At 42.7% G+C, this 21,710-nt stretch overlaps 2 protein-coding genes across 2 annotated transcripts; one reads left to right on the top strand and one right to left on the bottom strand.

The window, feature by feature from the left end:
* Positions 1 to 609: 609 nt before the first annotated feature.
* cgrrf1 (cell growth regulator with ring finger domain 1) lies at positions 610 to 5,077 on the bottom strand. Its single transcript, XM_018703392.2, has 6 exons — positions 4,859 to 5,077; positions 3,863 to 3,999; positions 3,239 to 3,416; positions 2,799 to 2,946; positions 2,276 to 2,383; positions 610 to 1,759 (listed from the first exon to the last, which is right to left on the bottom strand). Exons 1-6 carry the CDS (start codon positions 4,960 to 4,962, stop codon positions 1,403 to 1,405), a joined length of 1,032 nt encoding a protein of 343 aa, XP_018558908.1. The 5' UTR covers positions 4,963 to 5,077; the 3' UTR covers positions 610 to 1,402.
* Positions 5,078 to 5,254: 177 nt separating this feature from the next.
* Positions 5,255 to 21,409, top strand: ddhd1b (DDHD domain containing 1b). Its single transcript, XM_018703389.2, has 13 exons — positions 5,255 to 6,569; positions 7,877 to 8,053; positions 8,479 to 8,607; positions 9,279 to 9,426; positions 9,522 to 9,631; positions 10,769 to 10,875; positions 11,251 to 11,507; positions 12,025 to 12,100; positions 12,727 to 12,876; positions 13,154 to 13,218; positions 13,507 to 13,691; positions 15,276 to 15,533; positions 16,536 to 21,409. The coding sequence occupies exons 1-13, from the start codon at positions 5,807 to 5,809 to the stop codon at positions 16,718 to 16,720; spliced, it is 2,610 nt and encodes an 869-aa protein (XP_018558905.1). The 5' UTR covers positions 5,255 to 5,806; the 3' UTR covers positions 16,721 to 21,409.
* The last annotated feature ends 301 nt before the right edge of the window (positions 21,410 to 21,710 follow it).

The following is a 21,710-nucleotide window of genomic DNA, read 5'->3' as shown; positions in this document are numbered from 1 at the left end:
CATTTAGAAAATGAAGACTGTCAAATATGCAATATGTGTATGAGCTTCTGCAGACTCACATGCACCAGCTGTGGTGTGATGGTACGTACACACAAGTATACACCCAGTGTCACCCTCTGCTGGATGTCCAGGCTCACAGCTGCTGATGTTTCCTTAACCATTAAACGTATAATATGTAACTTTTCTGCCTTAAAACATCTATAAATGGGTTGACCTGTTATGTATTTTGATTGTCAGTCGTGTGCTCATGTCACCAACAATTCTCATACTTGGTAATAGAAATCTGTAATTTTCATCAAGGTAATTGTTTTGTTGCCTGTCAATAGCGTTATATCCCCTTTGTGCATGTATGAAATGTCCAAATTTACCCAGTTTTAAGCCATATTTACAATACACTTTTCATATCTTCCTAGTTTTTAACTACATATTTTAGCTAGGTGAAGGATTATATTCATCAGACACATGGATCTTAAGTTATGAAAGAAACAAGCTGAGCAAATGTTAGCAGCAGCTTGGCTCGCAGCCCCTCCAAGACTGTGTCCTGTGACTGTTGAACAGCATTAGAAAAAGAAAATTACATATTGAGTGTTTAAAACAGGGACACATGCATGACACATGGATCTTCAGTCCTTTTAATTGTTGCCTCACAGCTCAGAGTTTACAGTCATCTTCATTTACACCGAGTCAAATTAAAGATTAGTAGTGGGTTGTAGTTAATAAATACTTCACTGGTTCTGTAAAAGAGGTCTGAGCATCATTCTAAAAAGCAAAAAAATACATTTACAGAGTGGAGTATACATAAATAATAATATACATGGAAATATCACTAAATCTCTGTTACCTACATGCTTTACAAACAAAAACAACCATAATTTGAAACTTATCAGCTGTGTTTTATCATGGGACTAAAGAGTGAAAATCATGCAGCTTTGTTTGTGTGTGTGTGTGTGGATTTGATGGTCTAGTTCATATACCAGTCTACTAAAACCATCAGTAATATCACTTATATTTTATGTAATGCATATATTTCAAGCTTCCACCTGGATAGTTAAACAGGACTGTAAGCACAGATAGAACAGTTTATGAAATAGTGCATGTGTTTCTATGAATGTAACTGTGTTTATGGCTGCCCTGTAGCAGAGCTGTAACCACAGAAACCAATATGTTACAGCTGGGGGGTATGTTGAGAGCTAATGTTGAAATAAAATTGTCAGATTTCTGAGATAAAGTCTAAATGAAGCAGGCAGATACGACATCTCTATAGTCCAAGTGAATGTTTCTATCCATGAAAAGCATTACAGACTCAAGACTTGGAGTCAGGGAGTTGCAGGGCTTATTTAGCAGTGATGACTGCTTTGCTGCACATTATCTATTAAATGAAAAGCACTGGCTCAGTGTGGAGTCACTGTTCCGCAGCTGGTCCTTGGGTCAGGGCGAAGGACTCTAGGATGAAGGCCCTGCAGATGGGGCAGTGCTGGAAGTGTGATGCACAGCTGTCACACACACAGGCGTGTCTGCAGGGCAGCAGCACCCTGTTCACTGCTGCATTCTGACAGACCACACAATCTCTGTCCGTCCCTTCTGACCACCGCTTGTCCTCCTCCTCCTCCTCCTCCTCCTCCTCCTCCACCTCTTCCTCCAGCACTGGCCTCTGCTCCATGCTGTGGGCCTCCTCTGTGGCTTCACTGGGAGTGGTACTGTGGTGCTCTGAGTCAGGAGGCCCAGACACCCCCCCACTGTCGGCTGACATGAAGAGAGGCTGCACAAGACAGGAGACATGGCTTTCTCACAGTGGATACTTGGATTGTCATAAACGAGAAAACCTGATGCTACTGATGGCTCTGCTCCATTAGTGCCATTAAGCCACAGCAGAGAGCCAGACCTGCAGCCATTTCAAATAAGTTTTCACATCACATCAACTGTGAAGACTGACCTCCATCTGGAATCTCTTCACAGCCAGGTTGTACAGGAAAAACAATCAAAACAGCCAGTAAAGTGCTCAATGTAATATGGGGTTGTGATTATTGTTTGTGAACCTGTCCTTGTGCTGTCCTATCCTAGTGCTGTGTAGAATCCTAGCCACAACCCATGACTCCTGAGTTGCCCCACTCTGTGCTGGTTCTCTAAGAGCCGCTTTTGCATTGTCATAGTTACCTTGCTATATACCACTCTCTCTTCCAGCTAGGCACTGATTTTATACAACGTATGGAGCACCTGACAGTGTGAGTTTGAGAGAAAAGCAGGAGCAACCTGCTTGAACCAAAATGTGGCATACCTTTAGCTCGTACATATTCCCCTGTGAGGTGAGAAGGTACTGAAAGACAAGCCGTGCAGAGAGGCCGTATTTGTCATCAGGAACATGGATAACTGTCACACTGGCCACCTGAAAGAGGAAAGACAACATAAAGAGTTCTTTTAATGTAGTATTTTTCAATTGGAATCTTAAGAATATTTCAGGCTGAAGAAGGACTGATGTTGTGGGCCCAAGAAGTCCACAGACAGTGTGTGTGATGGGACTGAACAAAGACTCTTGACTGGCTTTGGTCTGTAGTTTTGGTCTTTGTACTAAGTGGCAATACAGAGATAAAACTGAGAAACAGATGTGAGTCTGGTTCTCTGAACACTGACTCCAAAGAATCATCCTAGTCACATCTTCGTCAAGTCGAAATGCTGATAAAGATGACAAAGATCTGACTGTGATCAAAACACTCTGTTTTTTTTGTTTTTTTTTTTACAATCACACTTCAAACAGCAAACCAGCACACTTCCTAGCATGTCTAAATGTGAGATGGGCTCACAATGTTGTATGTGTCTCTGGCTTCTGGCTCTGCCAGCGTCAGAACAGCTACAAGAGGGTAGCGCTCTCTAGGCAATGGTCCAAAGTCTGTGATGCCCCGGTCAGCAGGAATCTGTGTGTGGCGTTCCTCCCTGTCGTCACTGCCGATACTGGGAGGGTGGGGTCAAAGAGGCTAACCAAGGGACGTGTGTGTGGGTGTATCAGTCAAACAAATAAAAGTCTCAGCCATCATGAATGTATTATGTAGCTATGCTAAAATGACAGCATGGGCTGCTTGATGTTTTTTCAGCAGTACTATGTCAAAATTGCGAAGAGAAAAGCCACCTTAAAACACTTCAACACTGTTACACTCTCACAGATTGGAGACCAGGAGAACAGGTGACATTATTCCAATCAAATAGCCTGGTATCTTGTGAGTTTTCTTAGGACTGTAAAGGATACTGGAAGCTCTGGCAGTGGTGGTAGTGGAGGTGTAGTGCCTCCTGGAAATGTTGGGGGGTGCTGAGCCTCGGGCCGTGCTGGTGAACCTGCAGCGCTCCCTGCAGGGCACTGACCTCACACCCCCAGAAACAGCTCAGGACACAGGGCTCCAGACAGCAAGCCCTCACTGACACACCATCTACAAGGAAGTGTTTACACAAAAGATAATGCCACCACTCATAGCATCAATGATGTATATGTGTATCTGGAAGCAGGATTCATAACCCTCCATATTTATAATAGTTGACACGTCACACAAATGCTTCCAACTCCACAGCACACCCACAACAGAAATGATAACTGCATTTTGTACCCAGAAATGATTAGCTAAGCAGTACTTACTGTCGCTTTACATTGTACTGTTTCAGATACAAACATCCACTCATAGAAGCTGTATAGCATAACCAGTCTTTTACACTTTTATCTTACTAAACTGAAACTGGAAGGGTTAACTGTCATTCTCCTGTTGTTATAATTGTTGGATGGTGTGAGCATTTCACATCCCCAGACACTTTAAACCCAGGTTAGGCTAACTCTACTCCTTTGCAGTTACTGTACTGGACTACTGATGATGACTGTTCTCACCAGTGACAGATGCCGCCCCAGAGCCCATCTCCAGGGCAAAGGGATTGGTCACCTGAACCATTTGCTTCTCAGGGGTTGGTAGGATGGACTCTGTCTCATCAGAGCTGCGGAGAATCACTGGGACGTCAAAGCCAAACCTGCAGGACGGGGCCAGAGTGAGCAAAGTGCAAAAGACTACAAAGTGAATATGTTCTGCATCTTGTTGTTGTAATCTTTTGTATGTCAGACCCACTGACTTTACTGAGTGGTGAATGGCTGATTAGAAAACTGTTCTTCAGATCAAACTACTACTCTGTTGACTCTGTCCACACTGAACCCTTTCCATTCTGAACCCTCAGCCATGTTTCCTTTTGCACCACATTCCAGTCAACATGTCAACTTTACATGTGATGTTTCATAATCTAGTCTTACTTTAATCTTGTCAATAGAACTGATGCCTAACATAAAGGCAAGGATCCATCACGTTAGATCACATCCTAAGCACTTAAACACTTACTGTGCCACAGTGTCTCTGCCACACTTGTGTGCAGTGATCACCCCTGTTGTCCAGAGAAATCACATCTACACTTGTTTACCATCAAACGAGAGAATAATAAAATCAAATGCCTGAAATTTGGTGGTAATTAAAATATATTGAAATATAGCCTGTTCATAATTCAGCTCAGAAATCCTGACACATTTCTCTACCTTACATGACAGAACATTGGCTGCTATTGCTATCAGTGATCCGAGCCTTGGCATCACTCAGTGCTGGATCCCCTACTGACCAGCGACTGCATTAATTTATCTAGCAGTTATTTCTCCCGCACAAAAACAATAAGGGAGGGGATAGGTGTGTTTGATCAGCAGAATGTGGCAGTGCTGGATTCCCGTGTCATTCTGATAAAAAAATAAAGAAAAGCAGTCTCACTCGCTGTTTAATACAAGTAAACAAAGCGTCAAGCTGCTGCTGCTTCCAAGACTGTGGCTAAGCTAACTTGGCTAAATAACACTTACCAGCCGAGCACCATGGCAGCGGTAACAACAAAACATAACGAAACCACACTAATGTAAAACAGTGGGGAATACTCATAAAGGGTCACCAGGAAAACAGCTGCCATTTCACATTATTTGTGTCCGAGAGTAAGCTAGTTTATTAAAAAATCATCTGGTTAACTCTTTTCTTATGACGGCCATGACAGGTGACTCCTGTGCTGAAACTACGGTGGCTCAAAGGGTATAAAGTACACACACAGAGTACACAATAAAAACAGGGTTGTTTTATACATTTAACATTTTAGTTTCATTGGCAAAGTAACTCGCGAGTCGCTTCAAAAAAATTGAATATTTTACAGAGTGAATTTATCCACAATCCGCGATAACGGTATTTGGGCTACGAACCCAATCCATGAGTCACGTGCGGCGGACACAGTCCGGGCAAATCCACCGTACGGCGAACTTCAAAGTAAAAGCCATCCTATGGAAATAAGCTTGAAAGAGAGGTCAAACTAGCTATATACACCATAAACACTGCGTGGGTAGTTGTATTCCTATTCAATATATATTCCTCTTATAGGTGTGCTTTTCATTGTCTTATTATAATTGTATAATCCACCTGTTCTTGCTCGTTGAAGTGGAGTTTATTGTGAATGTTTGAACAGGAAGTTTACTTGACGGTATGGAGCAACTGAGATTACACCCTAGCTAGTACCGTTCATTGACCATCCCAGCAGTTATCACGAAAACCGGGGACGGGAATGGCAGTGCGTCCTGTACTGGGATTCAACTGTAGCTTTATGTGTCGTTTAAACAGTCCCAACTAGTGTTTTTTAAATCTGTAGCTATAATGTTAAGGAATATAGTTGGGGTTAGAACAGTTTGGCATACAGATGTTAGCAGCTGTGGAGCAAGAACCCGTTAATCCGATGTAACAGTCTGACGGTGGGGCCATCGCTGTGTGTTTCCATGTACTGCGGCCGGACTGTGAGCAACATGACGGAGAAAGCGACTGTCCGCCAGCAGAGCTCGGAGAATAACTCTGTTAGCAGCAGTGAGTGGGACATGGCAAACGATGTGTTTGTGTCCGGCTACGACGACAATCCGCTGGTAGACAGTGCTGCTGCTGCTGCGGACAGGGACTCGGCGCAGCCCGGCTTGGACAGACACCTGCCGCTGCTATCCCAGGATGGCATGATGCTGGGCCTGGCTGGGGAGGAATACTCGGGCTCATCGTATCTGGACATCGACCCGAACTACACTGAAAGTGATGGGAACGTCACAACCAAGAAGCGCATACGGTCCAATAGCTCCAGGCACCGCGGTGACATCGTTACGGAGCTCGGACCGGAGGAGGTCCGATGGTTTTACAAAGAGGACAAGCGGACGTGGAAGCCATTCGTCGGACACGACTCTTTAAAAATCGAGATCGTCTATCGGAGATTCTGCGAGCAGAACCCTGACAAGGTCAAACACCCCATCGAGCCCGCCGAGGCCGAGGGAAAGGAGGCAACCAGGTCCGATGAGATCCAGCCGGAAAGCGGGGCCGTGGACAGTGGAAGTGTCCGGGCGGAGCCGGCAGTGCAATGGGGCGGAGGGCAGCGGCGCTCGGTGTCAGATGAGATGAAGGATCCGGACGACATCAGCGTCATTGTGGAGGCAGTGTGTGTCAGAGGGGGGCTCTATGAAGTGGACATCAGAGAAAAGGAATGCTACCCTGTTTACTGGAACCGTGAGCATGCCAGTGATTTATGTCTATAATGAAAAGGCTGTTAACTCAATGTTATCAGAACTGTTAGCACAGCCACTATTCCACCAGCCTGCTGCTGCTTATACCAACAGCATCACTCTGTGCTACGCTGTTTGAGCCAGCCTCCTGTACTGAATAGACCTGCTACAGTCACTGTAACATCAGGCTTTACTACTTCCATCAGCCTACTACCATTACGGCTGTTAGGACCTTTACCAGTAATAGCAAGTACTATAAAAACACTGCAAGCCCCACTGTTCCAACCACGAGATAGCAGATGCTACACAGTCATTATTGCATACATATATACATGCAGTATACACTTGGTCATACCGACATACACCGTCCATTCATTTGCCTCAGCAGCAGCTTCTACTCTTCAGTGTTGAAATTACACACTTAGTCACTTCATTAGTTACTTAATTAATTGTCTGTTAACAAGAGGATACAGAAGCTCTATAGCTACTGTGATATCAGAGGAAAAGCAGCAGATCTGAGACACTGCAGAATCTGCAGCCAGACAATGTTATACATTTTTGCTTAGCTGATGAATCATGTCAACATGAAGTAAAGGATGTAGAAATTTTATTCCAAGAGAATATATTGCTGATGATGAGTTAGTTCCCTCACTTGATCCATCTTGCTTAACAAACATGACCCAAACACTTATTATTAAAATGGTTGCCAATTAATTTTTGTTGATTGATCCATCAAGTGTTTCAGATCTAAATTAAACAGACAGGTATCTTATGTACACATTTTATTTATTATTTCTTGGAACTATGGACATTTGTGTTTCTGGCACACATGAGCACACACACACACACACACACACCACACACACACACACACATAGAGGCAGTTTTCATGTCTGTGTTGTTATGAACCAAACTGCCTTGTCAAGTAGTGTCAATACCATTATTGATATTTTCCACCTAAACCGTTACTGCCACTATTAATACAATTTAGCTACTAATAGTTCTGACAGCGACAGTAATCAGGACAGTGTAATACATAGGACAGTAGAGTAGACATTTATGCTGCATTTTCTCTCAGTGCTTTACTGTTTTCATCCCCTTCTTCTTGACGTTCTGTCTTTGAGATAATTTTCTATTTCCAAACTGACTTCAAATCAGTTTTTTACTTTATGCCTTCTGAGTATGGCTACTTTCCATATTTGTCTCATTTCAAGTGTTCCCTGTACTTTGTAAGATAGTGAAGTAAATAAAGCAAGCCTCAGCTACACAGCCTTTCAGACAGTGTGGTAAACATCATATGGTGTCCCTCAGAGCAAGACCGTATTCCTGTGATGAGGGGTCAGTGGTTCATCGATGGAACATGGCTTCCCCTGGAGGAGGACGAGAGTGACCTCATTGAGCTGGAGCACCTTGCCCGTTTCCGGGGACAACAGATGAAGGACACCTACGAGATGGAGGCGGTGACCACCACAGTGGACAGCAAGGACGGTGAGAAATATAAGAGTGTGGAAGAAAGTGGACCCAGGAGAGATGTAATGTGTGTGTGTGTGTGTGTGTGAGTGTGGAGAGGATAAAGGTATGTTCTGAGGTAACTGTGTCGAGTGAGAGTGAGTATAGAAGCTGCAGGTGCAAACAACACCTGTGTGTGTGTGTGTGTGGTGACTGTAACTGTGCCATTCAGACCAAGGCTACAATACAAGTCAGGTGATACTATTTTAGCTAACTCTGGCTGAACCAACAGGAAGCTCACCTGAGTGAGGAGGAGGCAATGAGTGTGTGTACAGGCAGTATCATGAAATGGAGTTTCAGACACACATACACACATTCTACACACTTCTCATGGGGAATTGTCAATTAATTATGCTGACTGAAGTGTGTCACTTGCTCTTAATCACTGTGTGACTGTCTCCCAGCCATCCACAGTCTGAAGCTGAGCAGGAGTCATGTGGACTGGCACAGTGTGGATGAGGTGTATCTGTACAGTGACGCCACCACCTCCAAGATCGCACGCACTGTCACCCAGAAACTGGGCTTTTCTAAAGGTATATGCAAAAATTTTACAAGATGCTCACAAGAGAAGAGGTTTGTTTAGCCCGTAGGTTCCATGAGTAGCTCTACTGAATTCTACATGTTGAACTACAGGAGAGAAACATAAGGTCTTGAGTACCCAAAGCACGTAAACTGCACATAAATTGTGCAGCTTTAAAGGCTCAGTTCACCCAAATTACAAAAAACAAAACAAACATAAAAATGTAATCTGTGGGCACAAATAAAACCAGAACTATATGACCACAGAAATACTGAGAGAACTATCAGACTGAAGAGATATTGCTACAGGGCAGGGAGAAAGACATTGTTTTGTCATTTGAATGAACTGATCCCTAAATAAACCATGAACCAATTTACTAAAATGGGACAACAGATTGTAGGGTACAGAGCTGACTCAGGTGTTGTTCATTAAAATCTCAGGGAACTTGACGTCCATGGTGCACTCTCAAAATCATTACACACCAAGTTCTAAAGGGTTGCTCCATATATTGTGACCTGCCTAAATGACCCATCTAATAATCTGGATCATATATGAAACATGTAACACAGTTTGTTTGGTGATGTAGAGGGGTTTCTGTTTCAAGTTTGTTGCTGGGAAAAACAGTCTGGCCACTGTGTTAGCACACAGCATGCTGTATAGTAACATTCCCTCTTGTGTCCTCAGCCTCCAGCAGCGGGACACGTCTCCATCGGGGGTACGTGGAGGAGGCAGCACCTGAGGACACCCCACCTGAAACCACACACATCGTCTTCGTTGTGCATGGCATTGGACAGAAGATGGACCAAGGCCGCATCATCAGGAACACCAGCATGTGAGATATGGGGGGGGGTTCCAGTGGGAACACAGAAGACTGAATCGAATCAGAATAATTATTGAAGTAATTGTTTTGTCTCGGCTGATGCACAGGATGAGAGACTCTGCCAGAAAGATGGAGGAGAAGCACTTCTCTGATCGCACCACAGAGCATGTGGAGTTCCTTCCTGTGGAGTGGAGGTCTAAACTGGCTCTGGATGGAGGTATGCTACTCCTCAGCATATAAAGACCCACCTCTCCACCATTTAAAATAGCAGAATCAGAACTGGGAATTAATTAAACCAATTAAACCAGGTAAAACCAGACACATGCAAGACCAGTTGCCCATTTGATTACATTGCAGCAGCTGTTTGCAGTGGCCAGGTTCTTGCTCAAAACTGCACCAATTCCAAAGATTTTTGTTCCTATCAATCATTTACACCCAAAAATGTCAAAAACGTGGGTAAATAAAGCTCAGGTTCAAAAATACCTGAGTTCTCCTTTGAGCTATTTTAAAAATATTATTTAGAGTTGTACTAGAGGAAAGTTCATGGGGTCATCAACATGAAAAAGGCTTATCCTCGTGTGGCTTGAATAGCAAATTGTATGATTAAACAGTAAGATGTGTAGCTGACATTTTGGATTGTGGATAGACCAAAATGAAAAAAGCCCTGATTCATCTGCAAGAATGTGTGTGTGTGTGTGTGTGTGTGGGGTGGGGGGGGTGGATGAGATGAGACAAAGGATTATGAGTCCATGGCGGGACTAAACCCTTTCCTTACTAGTGTTTTTTTTTTTTTACTAACAAGCTCAGATCCTGGTGTGAAAGTGTAAATGTGTGCAGCACATGAGTAGAGAAAGAGAGAGAGCCTGAAACTACTGAGTTGTAACAAAGATTACAATGAGCATCCAGTCGGTCTCACACCAGACTAATGCACAACATAACTTTACAATAAAAATCTTACTAAGCATTCAGCTTTAATATGCAATCATTTATCTATCTAACTTTGCCCAGACATCAGGCTGCGGCACTTGAGAGCAACCAGATGTGTGCTTGTCCGTCTTTTCACCTGAACAGTGTTGAACAGATCCAGCTGGAGGAGGTGTGTAGCCCTGTTTTTCCCATGTCATCAGCTGGGTTTGGCCCTGTATCTATGGCCCTGTCCAATGTCTGTGTGTGTCTCCTTGAAAGTGTGTGGCTTGACAACAGCTGACTAGCAGATCCACAAGACTAGGTTGTCTTAGAGTAAAACTTTTCATCATAACATGAAACAGTATTAAAAAAGTATTAAAAAAGAAGTCCTTTCCCCTTGGGTGTGTCTGACAGCTGTGTTGGATGTACTTGTTTGCTCTCCCTGCAGATACGGTGGACTCCATCACTCCAGACAAGGTGCGAGGTCTCAGAGACATGCTCAACAGCAGCGCCATGGACATTATGTATTACACCAGTCCTCTGTACAGAGACGAGGTGAGCCTGAGACCAAACTACATCACAGCTTTCCTGCTTCCTTTAAGAAACACACCCAGCCTGAGGTTCAGCCTCGCTCAGTCTCCTCGCAGCTGCGGTGCTGCGTTTTGTCAGTTTGGGAGCATTAGTCCCATGAGTCTGAATCAACTCACATCAGTCACAACTAAATCCTGGCTAAATTGTTTTAATCCAACATAGCTGTATAGCACTGAATTATAGTCGACTGCCTGGCTGTGAAATAATAGATGAATAATTAAGACTCAAATCAAGCATCAACCATTTGAATCTTAATAACAAAATTAAAAATAGCAACAGAGACAAATACCCCACAAATGTGTATGTGTGAGTTGTTGTTGTGTGTCTTTGTGTGTGTAGATTACCAGGGGTTTGACTCTAGAGCTGAATCGTCTGTACTCACTCTTCTGCTCGCGGAATCCAGACTTTGAGAAACATGGGAAAGTGTCTATAGTGTCACACTCGCTGGGCTGCGTCATCACCTTCGACATCATGACAGGTTGGGATCCTGTGCGCTTTCATCATCAAGAAGCGCCAGACCCGGAGGAGACAAGGGTCCGCTGGCCGAGTGACGAGGAGCGCCATCTTCAGGAGCAGCTGAGACTCACACGGCTCAGGTACTGCTCCAGTTATTATTCTAGAACAGGTGTGGAGTTCCGCATTTGTTTTAGCATAAAATGAAGATTTCAGTGACTCTGCCAATCCTTGTAGACTCTCCTGTTATATAAGCAGAAGTAATATTCTCTAGTTTTCCTGGGAAACTTTTTAGATTGAGGTGGAGTTGTCTGTCCCTCTTAGACTGGACCAAAAAGGCACCAACCCCCATTAACATCTGGCTTTTGTCAGCACTTGGAAAGGGTACAATTGGGTTTCATACTTGGGTCAAAAGACTCTGCAGTAGTTATAGGCATTTATCAGCTCACTGCATTTTCATAAGATTTGGTGTATTGTGTAGCACAGGAATTGCACCACTGCCTAGGATCCTGCTTAAGATTTCCAAATGTAATTGGTTGCAAGGAGTTGCTGAGCAAATAAATGTACTTTTTGATAAATTAAATTAAACTGGATTTGAAGGCATATCAGTGCCTTGTATTGGAGTCATTTTAATCTCTGTTATGTCCATCATCCCATCAGGTTGAGGGACTTGGAGGATCAGTTCCAGGGTTTGCAGACCTCCTCTTCTGTTGCAGTGCCAGCGTTAAAATTCAAGGTAAAGTAGACAAGTTGGACTCTGTATCTGTCATCAGTTGTTACCAGCCATTCTCTGTTCAGCACACGTCCTAGATATGATTACAGCTACTGCAAATAAATCCTCTGACTGAAACTATAAACCCTCTGTTTTATACTACTAACACTGTCCCTACAAGCATCACAATCACATAGGATGGAGACAGGCTGACATAGCAGTGGTTTTCCCATACCTGGGTATAAGAGAGTATCCACTGAATTATTCCTGTTTAATACTTTCAAAGCATGAGGTAGCAACACAGACCCTCCAGTGTGTGTTTTCTACCTTCTGGTCATTGGTTGTAGTTGATTCAGTGGTCGTCACTTGAGTAAAGAGTGAGCTAAGATCCATGAAAAGAGGGAAGCAGTAATGGACTTTAAATTAATGGTTGTTATAAGAAGAGTTAGTTAGTGTGCATCTTCAACCTGTATGTATGTATTTAACCTGCTTGTTGAATGCATATACACCTTGAGGTGGCCCAGCACAGCCACAGTCCTTTGTAAGTGGCCACTGAGCAGCTCTGTAGGAGGGGTTATGGTCTCACATCCTTTCAGGGGTGAGTGTCTTTTGTTCTCCATGTTTTATCTACCCTGCTCTTTGTGTTGCAGGTAGAAAATTTCTTCTGCATGGGCTCTCCTCTGGCTGTTTTCTTGGCGTTGCGAGGGATCCGGCCTGGAAGCAACGGTGTGCAGGACCACATCCTGCCCACATCTATCTGCAAACGCCTCTTCAATATATTCCATCCCACTGACCCTGTGGTGAGTTACAGTGCCCACAGCTGACTGTGTCACTATCCTCAGATCACAGTCATCATCCATTTTTCTGACTTTAATTAGTTTTACAGCTGCGTTATGGCTTGTGACAACGAGAATCAAAACCTTTCATTGACGCTTTTATGATATTACATTACAAATAATGAAAACTAAATGACATGGTGACAATTAAATTAAAGTGTTAAAAAAGAACATCTCTGAAAAGTAATATCATGTGAAACCCTCATCTTCTTAAGCATTTGTATTTATTTGTTTGTTTCAGGCATACAGATTGGAGCCTCTTATCTTAAAACACTACAGTAACATTGCACCTGTTCAAATCCACTGGTAAGTCATGTTATATATGAGAATGCAGGTTATTCAAGAATTCAAGAATAGATAGATGCTGTGATGAAATGCATTGTTTCACAGTTTCTACTCTCTCTACAATTCACAATAAGAGAAACAGTATAACAAGCTGGTATGAAGTAGTTATCATGTTGCATTCTGTCTGTTATGATGTAACAGTGACTAAAGCTACAGTATGCCCAGTTTAATGAAGTCAGAGGTGGGGACAGAGTGAGGACTACAGTCCATGTATCAGTGACTTGTGGTCGATGTGGATCTGATGTACAGGTACAACACCACCAGCCCGACACCGTACGATCAGATCCGGCCCACACTGCTCAACCCAGGTATACCAAAGGAGACCACGTCAATCTCAGACTCAGAGAGCATCCCCAGCCCCTGCACCTCCCCGCCCCAGGCCCGACGGCACTACGGAGAGTCCATTACCAGCCTGGGCAAGGCCAGCATCATGGGTGAGCATGGCTGTGTGGGTGGAGGATGCAGTAGGATATGATAGAAGTTGTGGGTTATGTTCTCATGGTTGAGAGCTACTGACAAACAAGAAGCAGGAAAAGACTTACGATAGCTGTGAAAGCCAACTGAACATCAGCCCTTTCAGGCACAACAGCTACACATTCATGGCGTACCTGATCTGAGCTGAGAGAAATAGGAGCTGCCTTCCCTGCTGATATTGTAGCAAGGCAAGCAGTGGGCAGAAAGCCTGGTCTAAACAAATCAATAGAAGCAATTAGCTTCTGTCTCCTGGACTGACAACACAATGTCACTTTTCCTATATGCATCAGCTGTAGAATGGAGACTGAAAGCACTATATAGGCCACTTGAAACTAATAAGAGATGTTTATATTATACAGTAGATGTGCAGCAGCTGTTGCCATAATATGTCCTTTTATTGAGCTCCTACTCTACGTATCAGACAAATGTAGAGACTGTAAAAAAGCCACTTTCTTGATAATCCATCCCTTCTGAGGATTGTTCTGTGTCACTTATTGTCTAACCTATTTATCCTGTTGGGAGTCCTGGGCTGGGGGTTATCCCAGCATGCACTAGGCAAAAAGGAGGGTATCCTCTGGACAGATCATTCACAGCTACAGGCAGTTAAGACTTTACAGTTCCCCTAACTTGCAGGGAACCACTACAGACACATGGAGAACATGTAAACTACTCAGAACCTTCTTTTAACCACTGAGCCACTGTGCTGCTCCATCGATCCATCCAGCCTACCTTTCTTTTACGTTGCTGCAATGATGTAGAAGAGTACTTCAGGGTGCATCAGTACACTGTGACGTTACTGGTAGGTGTGGTTACTGTATACTTGTAACCACCTCTGGTTGCTAGGTTTTGAAGCGTACTCTTTTTACTCTTTTTTTTTTTTATAAAAGGGTGCTGGTTTGTGCTCGGGTTGGGGTATCCACTTTATTTCAGTTTGAGTCACTCAGTGTAACTTGAATTGACAGCTCTGTGGCAAGTAAACTAATACCAGGTATACCAACAGCAGGTAAACAGTGCACTCTAATCAACACATAGTTCAAATAGCTTATTATGGCTGAGTCCACACTTAAAAGTTGTGAAAAGACTAAATTAAAGTTTAGCATCTCCACCACCTGCAGCTATTTGTTAATCAGCTGACATAGACTCAACCTTATACCTGCCTCCCAGTGTTCCACCTGCCCTGAGTTTAAGTGGGGTTTCCTGCTCTTGCTGTCACAGCCAAAGGCAGTGCAGCCTGAGCACACCTCAAACCGCATCCAGCAGTGATGCTGGGTGTGGTCAGACGTCCAGCAGACACAGACTTTGAACCAGCAGAGGTCAGTGAAACACTGTCGTTCAGTCTACTGTTATTCTTTATGCCAGAGCTGGTGAACCAGCTTACTGGTGTTTCTCCAAGCTCGTCTGGTCCTTAGAGCTGTATGGAGCACAATAATGGAAATTTGGATTCAGTTCTGTCGGTGAATGAATTCAGATTGTTATAGATGATGTATGTGCAATATATTTCACATGAATGAATTATGTGATGTGCTAATGTCACTGCTCCTCAGGTGCTGCGAGTCTGGGAAAGGGAATAGGAGGAATCCTGTTTTCCCGCTTCTCCCGTTCCAGCGGCCAGGTGGGCGGAGTGGAGGAGGAGCCGTCAGATTGTGAGGGTGGAGCCTCCGAAGTGGAAAATGTGGCGTCAGGAGAGGAAGGAGCGACAGTGGCAGACGCCGAAGAGAAGGACAAAGAATTGGAGGAGGAGAGGAGGGAGGTAGAGCCTGCCATGTCCCAGTCCACCTCAGCTGTTATGGACAGCACGTCATGTAAGTATTGTGCTTTTGGTGAGAGACCCAGGTTAACTTACCTGCTGTGGGGGGGTCAGAGGGTCAAAATCCATCATGCCTATAAAATCTTGACTGTTTCCTGAAGTCAGGTTTTTTCAGTTTCATTGTCACATTCTTTATTTTTAAGATCTCTCAAGATTTTGCTCCAATTCTTATGTCCCCCCCTAAGCACTGGATCCTGACTTCAATCCACGTCACCTGTGACATCACCATAAGCGCATAAAAACTACCGACTGTTTGGTAAATCATGCTACGAGGCATTTGTGTGGACTGATAGATACAGTAGTTTAAAGTTTAAAGTTGAAGGTGGCATAGTTGTTGATTTAGTTGTAGTAAACAGCCCCGATCCCTGAATTAAAAGTCATGTCACCCAGTTGAACTGTCTGACTTACCCTGCCAACTACTGGTGACAATATGTGCAGCTGTGCCACGATAGGACCACTCCACCTCACAGCTGGGTGTGGTTACAAGTTCAACCACCCAGACTGATGAGATTCAACAGACGAGTATGTAAGACCAGGCATTGGAACTGGGTCTCTGTCTTCATTTCTCCATTTTAAAACAATGGACTAAAGAGTGTTTCCATCATAGATTCTTATGGTCAAGTATTGAGTGACTCTTCTTTCTCAGGTAGATCCAAAAACTGAGCCTGCCAGTGGCAAGAACAAGAATATTAGTGGACATACTTTGACATGCTCAGTTTGCAGTTGCCGACACTTTTCTTGCTCAATACTGCATCGATTGCAAAGATTTTTGTTGCTATCAATAATTTACACCCCAAAACATATGAATGTTATCCTTTAATGCTCGTGTATGTCCTTATGTCCTGCACACCAACCATTACTTATCTAAGTGGCAAACCCTCCATTATGGCATTTTAGAAAAATCCACAGACTTCACATGTTGACACTGACCACCAGAGCTCAGAGAGGAAAAATACCTTCCATGCTGGATTATAATCTGACACTTTCTCCGTTTCAGTGGAATTGGAGAGACGCGTCGACTTTGAGCTGCGGGAGGGCTTGGTGGAGAGCCGCTATTGGTCAGCGGTGACCTCACACACGGCCTATTGGTGCTCTTATGATGTGGCTCTTTTCCTTCTCACCTTTATGTACAGACCACAAGAACCGCCTGAACCTACAGAGGACAACCCAGACACCTCATAACATAAGTGCAAAACTGACACATGGAACCACCACAGCTGGGGTCAATTCACTTTCTATTCACACCCTCTGAAATATAAACTGAAAGCCCAGTTCATGAAGCGGAATGGAAGAGACTTCACTCCTCATTCTTGAATGTCTTAAAATAATTAACTGCTCCATACAATATTTGATTTAAAGCAATATTTAAACCTAAATAATATATAATTTAACATGTTATGAAATCTTTGAGATCTTTGAAATGTGAAATATTGGAAGATTGATTCCTATTTTAGAATATTTTTACATTTTGTTTGACCAAAAATGTAGGTGAATAACTGTTTTCTAATATTGCACGTTAACGTATTGTGAATGGCACTCGTCCAGATGAAAATGATTGATGACGCTTAATTTGTGCTATTTTTTGATTTGATTGGAAGAGGGCTTTAAAAATAGGTTTAAAGCTAGTGGCCTAGAGGCTGCGATGTTCATTAAACCACACAACACTAAAGTGCTGCGCAAGATTATTTGTCTGCACTGTTTTGTCAGCATTTTTTAATTTCAAATTGTTATATGTCATGCAGCCATGAATGGCAAATAATAAGCAAACTAAAATGACTGTTATAACTGACAGAATTGAAAATGAATTGACCCAACACAGACACAAGCACACACAAATCACTCACCTGTTTTACTCATGACATGTGACGTCCTCCCAGTTTACACACTGTAACCTCGATGTGACCTTTGGTCCGGACTGAGTGGACTGAGCTCAGCCCTCAGTGAGGTGTTTACGCTCAAAGCCTATCCCCTGTTTCCTGGTCATCTCTCTACAACAACTGCTGTTTCCTGTGCAATGCTCCCTACTGTGTTCAGCTGTGTCGGAGATCCCACTGTGGATTGATGTTTGTCTCACCACAAACCTCTGTCCGTCTGCGACTGTGACTGTTTGTGCTGCTGAGACTGTAGTCATAGAGAAAACCCCAGTGCTTGTTCCATGTCTAACCTCATGCTTGTGAGAAATATGTTGAATAATTTCTCATCATATTATGCCTCACATGAGAAGATACAAACCACATGTGATCATGTTAGGTCATATTGTAAAGAAGGTTAAAGGGAATTCTATCCAACACAATGCACTACACAGACTTACTGAGTCTTAAAACCTGAGTATTTGACAGAAACAGCCAGTGTCTGAGTCAAAGCTACATTAAGTGATTTCTGACCACTGGACTCCACAACAAACGCCCTGCAGCTTATCATGCAGCTATTAGAAAACAGTTGGCTAACTCTAACCCTGTGACTACACAGGAGGTGTAGCATGAGCAGCATGTTAGCAGAGCATCAGCAGCTTCAGCGCTCCACCTGTGTTTACACAGGACGTGTTTAGGCACAGTGATGTGTGTGTAGACCACCTGTGTCCAACACACAATGGGACACGGGCCGTGATGTGGCCTGTGTAGACAGTTAATTGAAAGAGAACTGCTTGGTGCACCTGGTGTACATGTGACACACTTGGACACAGGGTAGGCATGTTGGAGGTTTGTGACAGTCATGTCCAGTCACATTAACACTGTATCGCAAACACAGGCTGTGGCTGCATGATCAGACCAGGACTTGGCAGGGCAGTTAGTTTAGTTTTATTTATTAGTAAACTATATAAGGTATCATTTTAGGAATGATTACAGCAAAAAAAAATTCTGATCCTAACCATTAATTGAATAAAAAGTCACTTAATGGAAGCTTTAACTCTACGCTGATATCAGCCCCTGTGGCACGCCATCAGATTTACTTCGAAATGTTTGTGTCAGGAATAAAGGACATAACACTGACATTAAGCCGATAAAAAAACACTAGTGGCCAAATATTTGCAAGTTGCCAACAGCCTAGTTGTCCTTGTAGCTGTTAGAGCTCTTACTCATTGCAAGATGATGGCATGATGCGCACTGTAATCTCAGTCCAATATTAGGCACAAACTACCACTACACTAAAATATCATACTGCACATCATTTGATATTTTGTCGCAAAGTCTACAGAAAATAGTTCAGTAAAGCAACAACTAGTTTCAGAGTATCTTGTGGTGAAGAAGTGATCGTGAGACTGAAATTAATGACGAAAAAGTTACATCAGAGAATTTTTTCACATTTATTTTTTGATCGTTAAGCATTTTGAATTTTTGAAGGAACTGAAACCACACTTTGGCTCAAGCAAAGCATGATATGGATATGTTCCATGTGCAAAGATAATGGGCTTTGCTTTATTTTGACTTGACTGAGACATGGAAACACAAGCATGTAGACCAGAACCTGCTGATTCCACATGTTAATTAAATGAAACATTCAAACCTGCCATAAATGAAGCTTAGAATGAAATATTTTTACCTTCATGTTCATTGTTTTGTTGTGATACGTGCTTAAAGTTTTTCTGTTTCTCATATTTGATGTATGTACCTTATAGCTGTAGATTAGTTTTAGAGATGGAGCCTCTGGACGCAGAAACAGTTTTTCAGAGTGAAAAATCCAGTTGCAAACAAGAGAGGCCTTAACTCACAGGGACATTTAATCTGACAATGAAATGATTTCTGACTCCACAGCTGCTCTGGCTTGTTCTAATCTAATTTTTCTTTCTCCCCTCTGGCCACCAACTGCTTCACAGCTGACTCAGCTAGTCTCAGTGTTGTTCTAATAGTCAGCTATTAGAAGAAAAGTGGATTTCCAAAGATCAATTGATTATTTAACTACAAAAAACATTTCCTTTGAATTCTGCTCAAATGTCACAAGTTGCAGCAGCAGTTCTGTTTTGGGGAGATACTAATTGGGTTTTGACTTGATCTGCTGCTTGTTCACTTACTGTGTTATTCAAGTAGTTATTTATATGATATCTGGATTTAAATAGTTGATTATTTGTCGAAGTTTTTTTCAAACTGACTTGATCATGTTTTTCTTTGAATATTGTTTAAAAAGTAAAGAGTAAGATATCAGGTGAATGATGATATATACTGTGAGGCAGTGTTGTAGTCCTTGAGCCCAGGACTCTGACTTGAGTCCTGGTTTTCAGGACTTGTGACTCAACTTGGACTTGAGCACTGATGATTCAGACTAGGATCGCGTAGCGCTGACTGTGATGAGGACCTTTTTGTTGAGTTTTTTTGTAACAGGCACATAATAATTTGGTATAAGCTATTGATAGCTATATCAATACTGTAACATTATTCAATTATGTGCAAAGGCAGGTATGTGTGTTCATCATGTGCACACTATCAGTAACAGTTAGTGCTAAGATTCAGTCTCAGACTCAGGTAATGGGGACTTGACTCAGAGTCAACTTGGGCTCTTCCTTGGTGAGTCAGACTCAACCTCTGGGAACTCAAGACCCGACTCTGATTTTAGATGTAGTGACTCGACTACAACAATGCTATGAGGTATTATACGTTTGTTAATAGAGATTTTGCCATAATGATCTATCCTTTGAAATCTCAGATTAGGGCTGATTAATGGATTTTTATTTGGTTGGTTGGTTATTTGGTCAATGTGGTTACGCTCCTACCTAGAAACAGACATTCTTGTCAGGTTAAATGACCCATCAACACTTTCTCTCTATCTGCAGTGAACAGTCTTGTTGCAGAGTAAACTTTTGCATGTGCAGGGTCATAACATGCAGGTGAATAGCTGTTCAAACAGATTAGATATTTAGATGGATATTTTTGGTTAGAAGTGGTCAAAATAATACCACCATTTAAAGGTGAGAGAAAAATGCCAAATAGAGTTAAATAGCAAAATGTCAGTGATGGCTACTAGAGTTGGAACAGGAAGCCATGTACCCTATGTTTTTGCTGCACTATATGAAAGTCACATCAGACTTTTTGCATTGGCTCTAAAGGATGCCATTACAAATATACATCATAAGTGCCATGAGGATGAATGATGCAAAACGTTGCATACGACTGTAAATGATAGGGACTAGGTTTCCCATACCATGTTTGCAGCACCAGGTGGCACCCTGGTCATTGAGATTCATTGCAGGTGTTTGGTTCCTGCTCCAGTGTCATCCTAGTACCAAACAGCTTACCAGTGTGTTCTTGCCTGTATCTATCCTTCTGGTAAACGTCATAGGGTTAAATGAATATCTCCCTCTTGTGGAGCACCTTAGGCCTACCATTATGTGTGCCATATCTAAGCAACAACAATAAGGGGTCTACTGAGGACAGAGATGATGTTATGGCATGAAGGATCTTCTTTTTCTGCCATGAACTGTGCCATGGCCAAACGTCATTCCCCTGAAATAAAACTCAAACTATCTTTTCATATCACATATCACATTCAGTGATAGAGAGGATACAGAATGTTTTTGGCAGCCAAGTTTAAACCATTTAAAGAGTGACTGTGATTTGACATGATATACTGTTTATTCTATGTTCCAATAATTTTGTAAAGTGCCATTTTGTTTTTCAGTTTCTCATTTTGTTGTTTGTGAAATTATTCAAATGTTACGTTGCAGCTGAACAGTGTCATCAAGAACATCTGTGGTTAACTTCCTTAGCTGAGTGAAAGCAAATGAAATGTGTCCTTCTTTGCACACGGGGACACTGTCAGTCTGTGGTCATGCTCACCATTCCTCGCTGTACCGTTCCTTCTTGGATGATGTGGTGCTTTACCTTGATAGATCTTTGATTTTTCATTAAAATTAAGGGGACCCACACCTCTGCTACACCACTCCCTGATCTCCATTCATTTAGTCTGATGTTATATGTTTGTTTCATGAGACGCTTCAACTCTGGTTCAGTCTGGGACGCTCATGCGAGGCTTTTCACACTAGGTCCTGGTTATGAAATGGTCCTTAAGGGTCCTGGTACTGATGGTCAAAAATGCCTGCCCCCTCTGATAAAGCCTCTTATATTAAATTTTAAACCACCTTTAAACACCTGCCTCTCAACATTTTGGGGACGATGTTTACATCCGAAAGGACGATGTCAACCACAGGACAGCACTTTAATAAAAGTACACGCGTTCATAT

This window comes from Lates calcarifer, linkage group LG7_1 (genome assembly GCF_001640805.2).
Source record: "Lates calcarifer isolate ASB-BC8 linkage group LG7_1, TLL_Latcal_v3, whole genome shotgun sequence".
In the NCBI taxonomy this organism is placed as follows: domain Eukaryota; kingdom Metazoa; phylum Chordata; class Actinopteri; family Centropomidae; genus Lates; species Lates calcarifer.
Note: the sequence above shows the minus strand (reverse complement) of the source record. Positions and strands in the feature narration are given on the sequence as shown.

Coding starts and splice junctions, on each gene's coding strand:
- ddhd1b (XM_018703389.2), top strand. CDS start 5,807: ATGTACTGCGGCCGGACTGTGAGCAACATGACGGAGAAAGCGACTGTC. Junction 8,608..9,278: donor GAAACTGGGCTTTTCTAAAG/GTATATGCAAAA, acceptor TTGTGTCCTCAG/CCTCCAGCAGCGGGACACGT. Junction 9,427..9,521: donor ATCATCAGGAACACCAGCAT/GTGAGATATGGG, acceptor GCTGATGCACAG/GATGAGAGACTCTGCCAGAA.
- cgrrf1 (XM_018703392.2), bottom strand. CDS start 4,962: ATGGCAGCTGTTTTCCTGGTGACCCTTTATGAGTATTCCCCACTGTTT. Junction 3,417..3,862: donor TGGGGCGGCATCTGTCACTG/GTGAGAACAGTC, acceptor ACTTCCTTGTAG/ATGGTGTGTCAGTGAGGGCT. Junction 1,760..2,275: donor GGAATATGTACGAGCTAAAG/GTATGCCACATT, acceptor TGTCTTGTGCAG/CCTCTCTTCATGTCAGCCGA.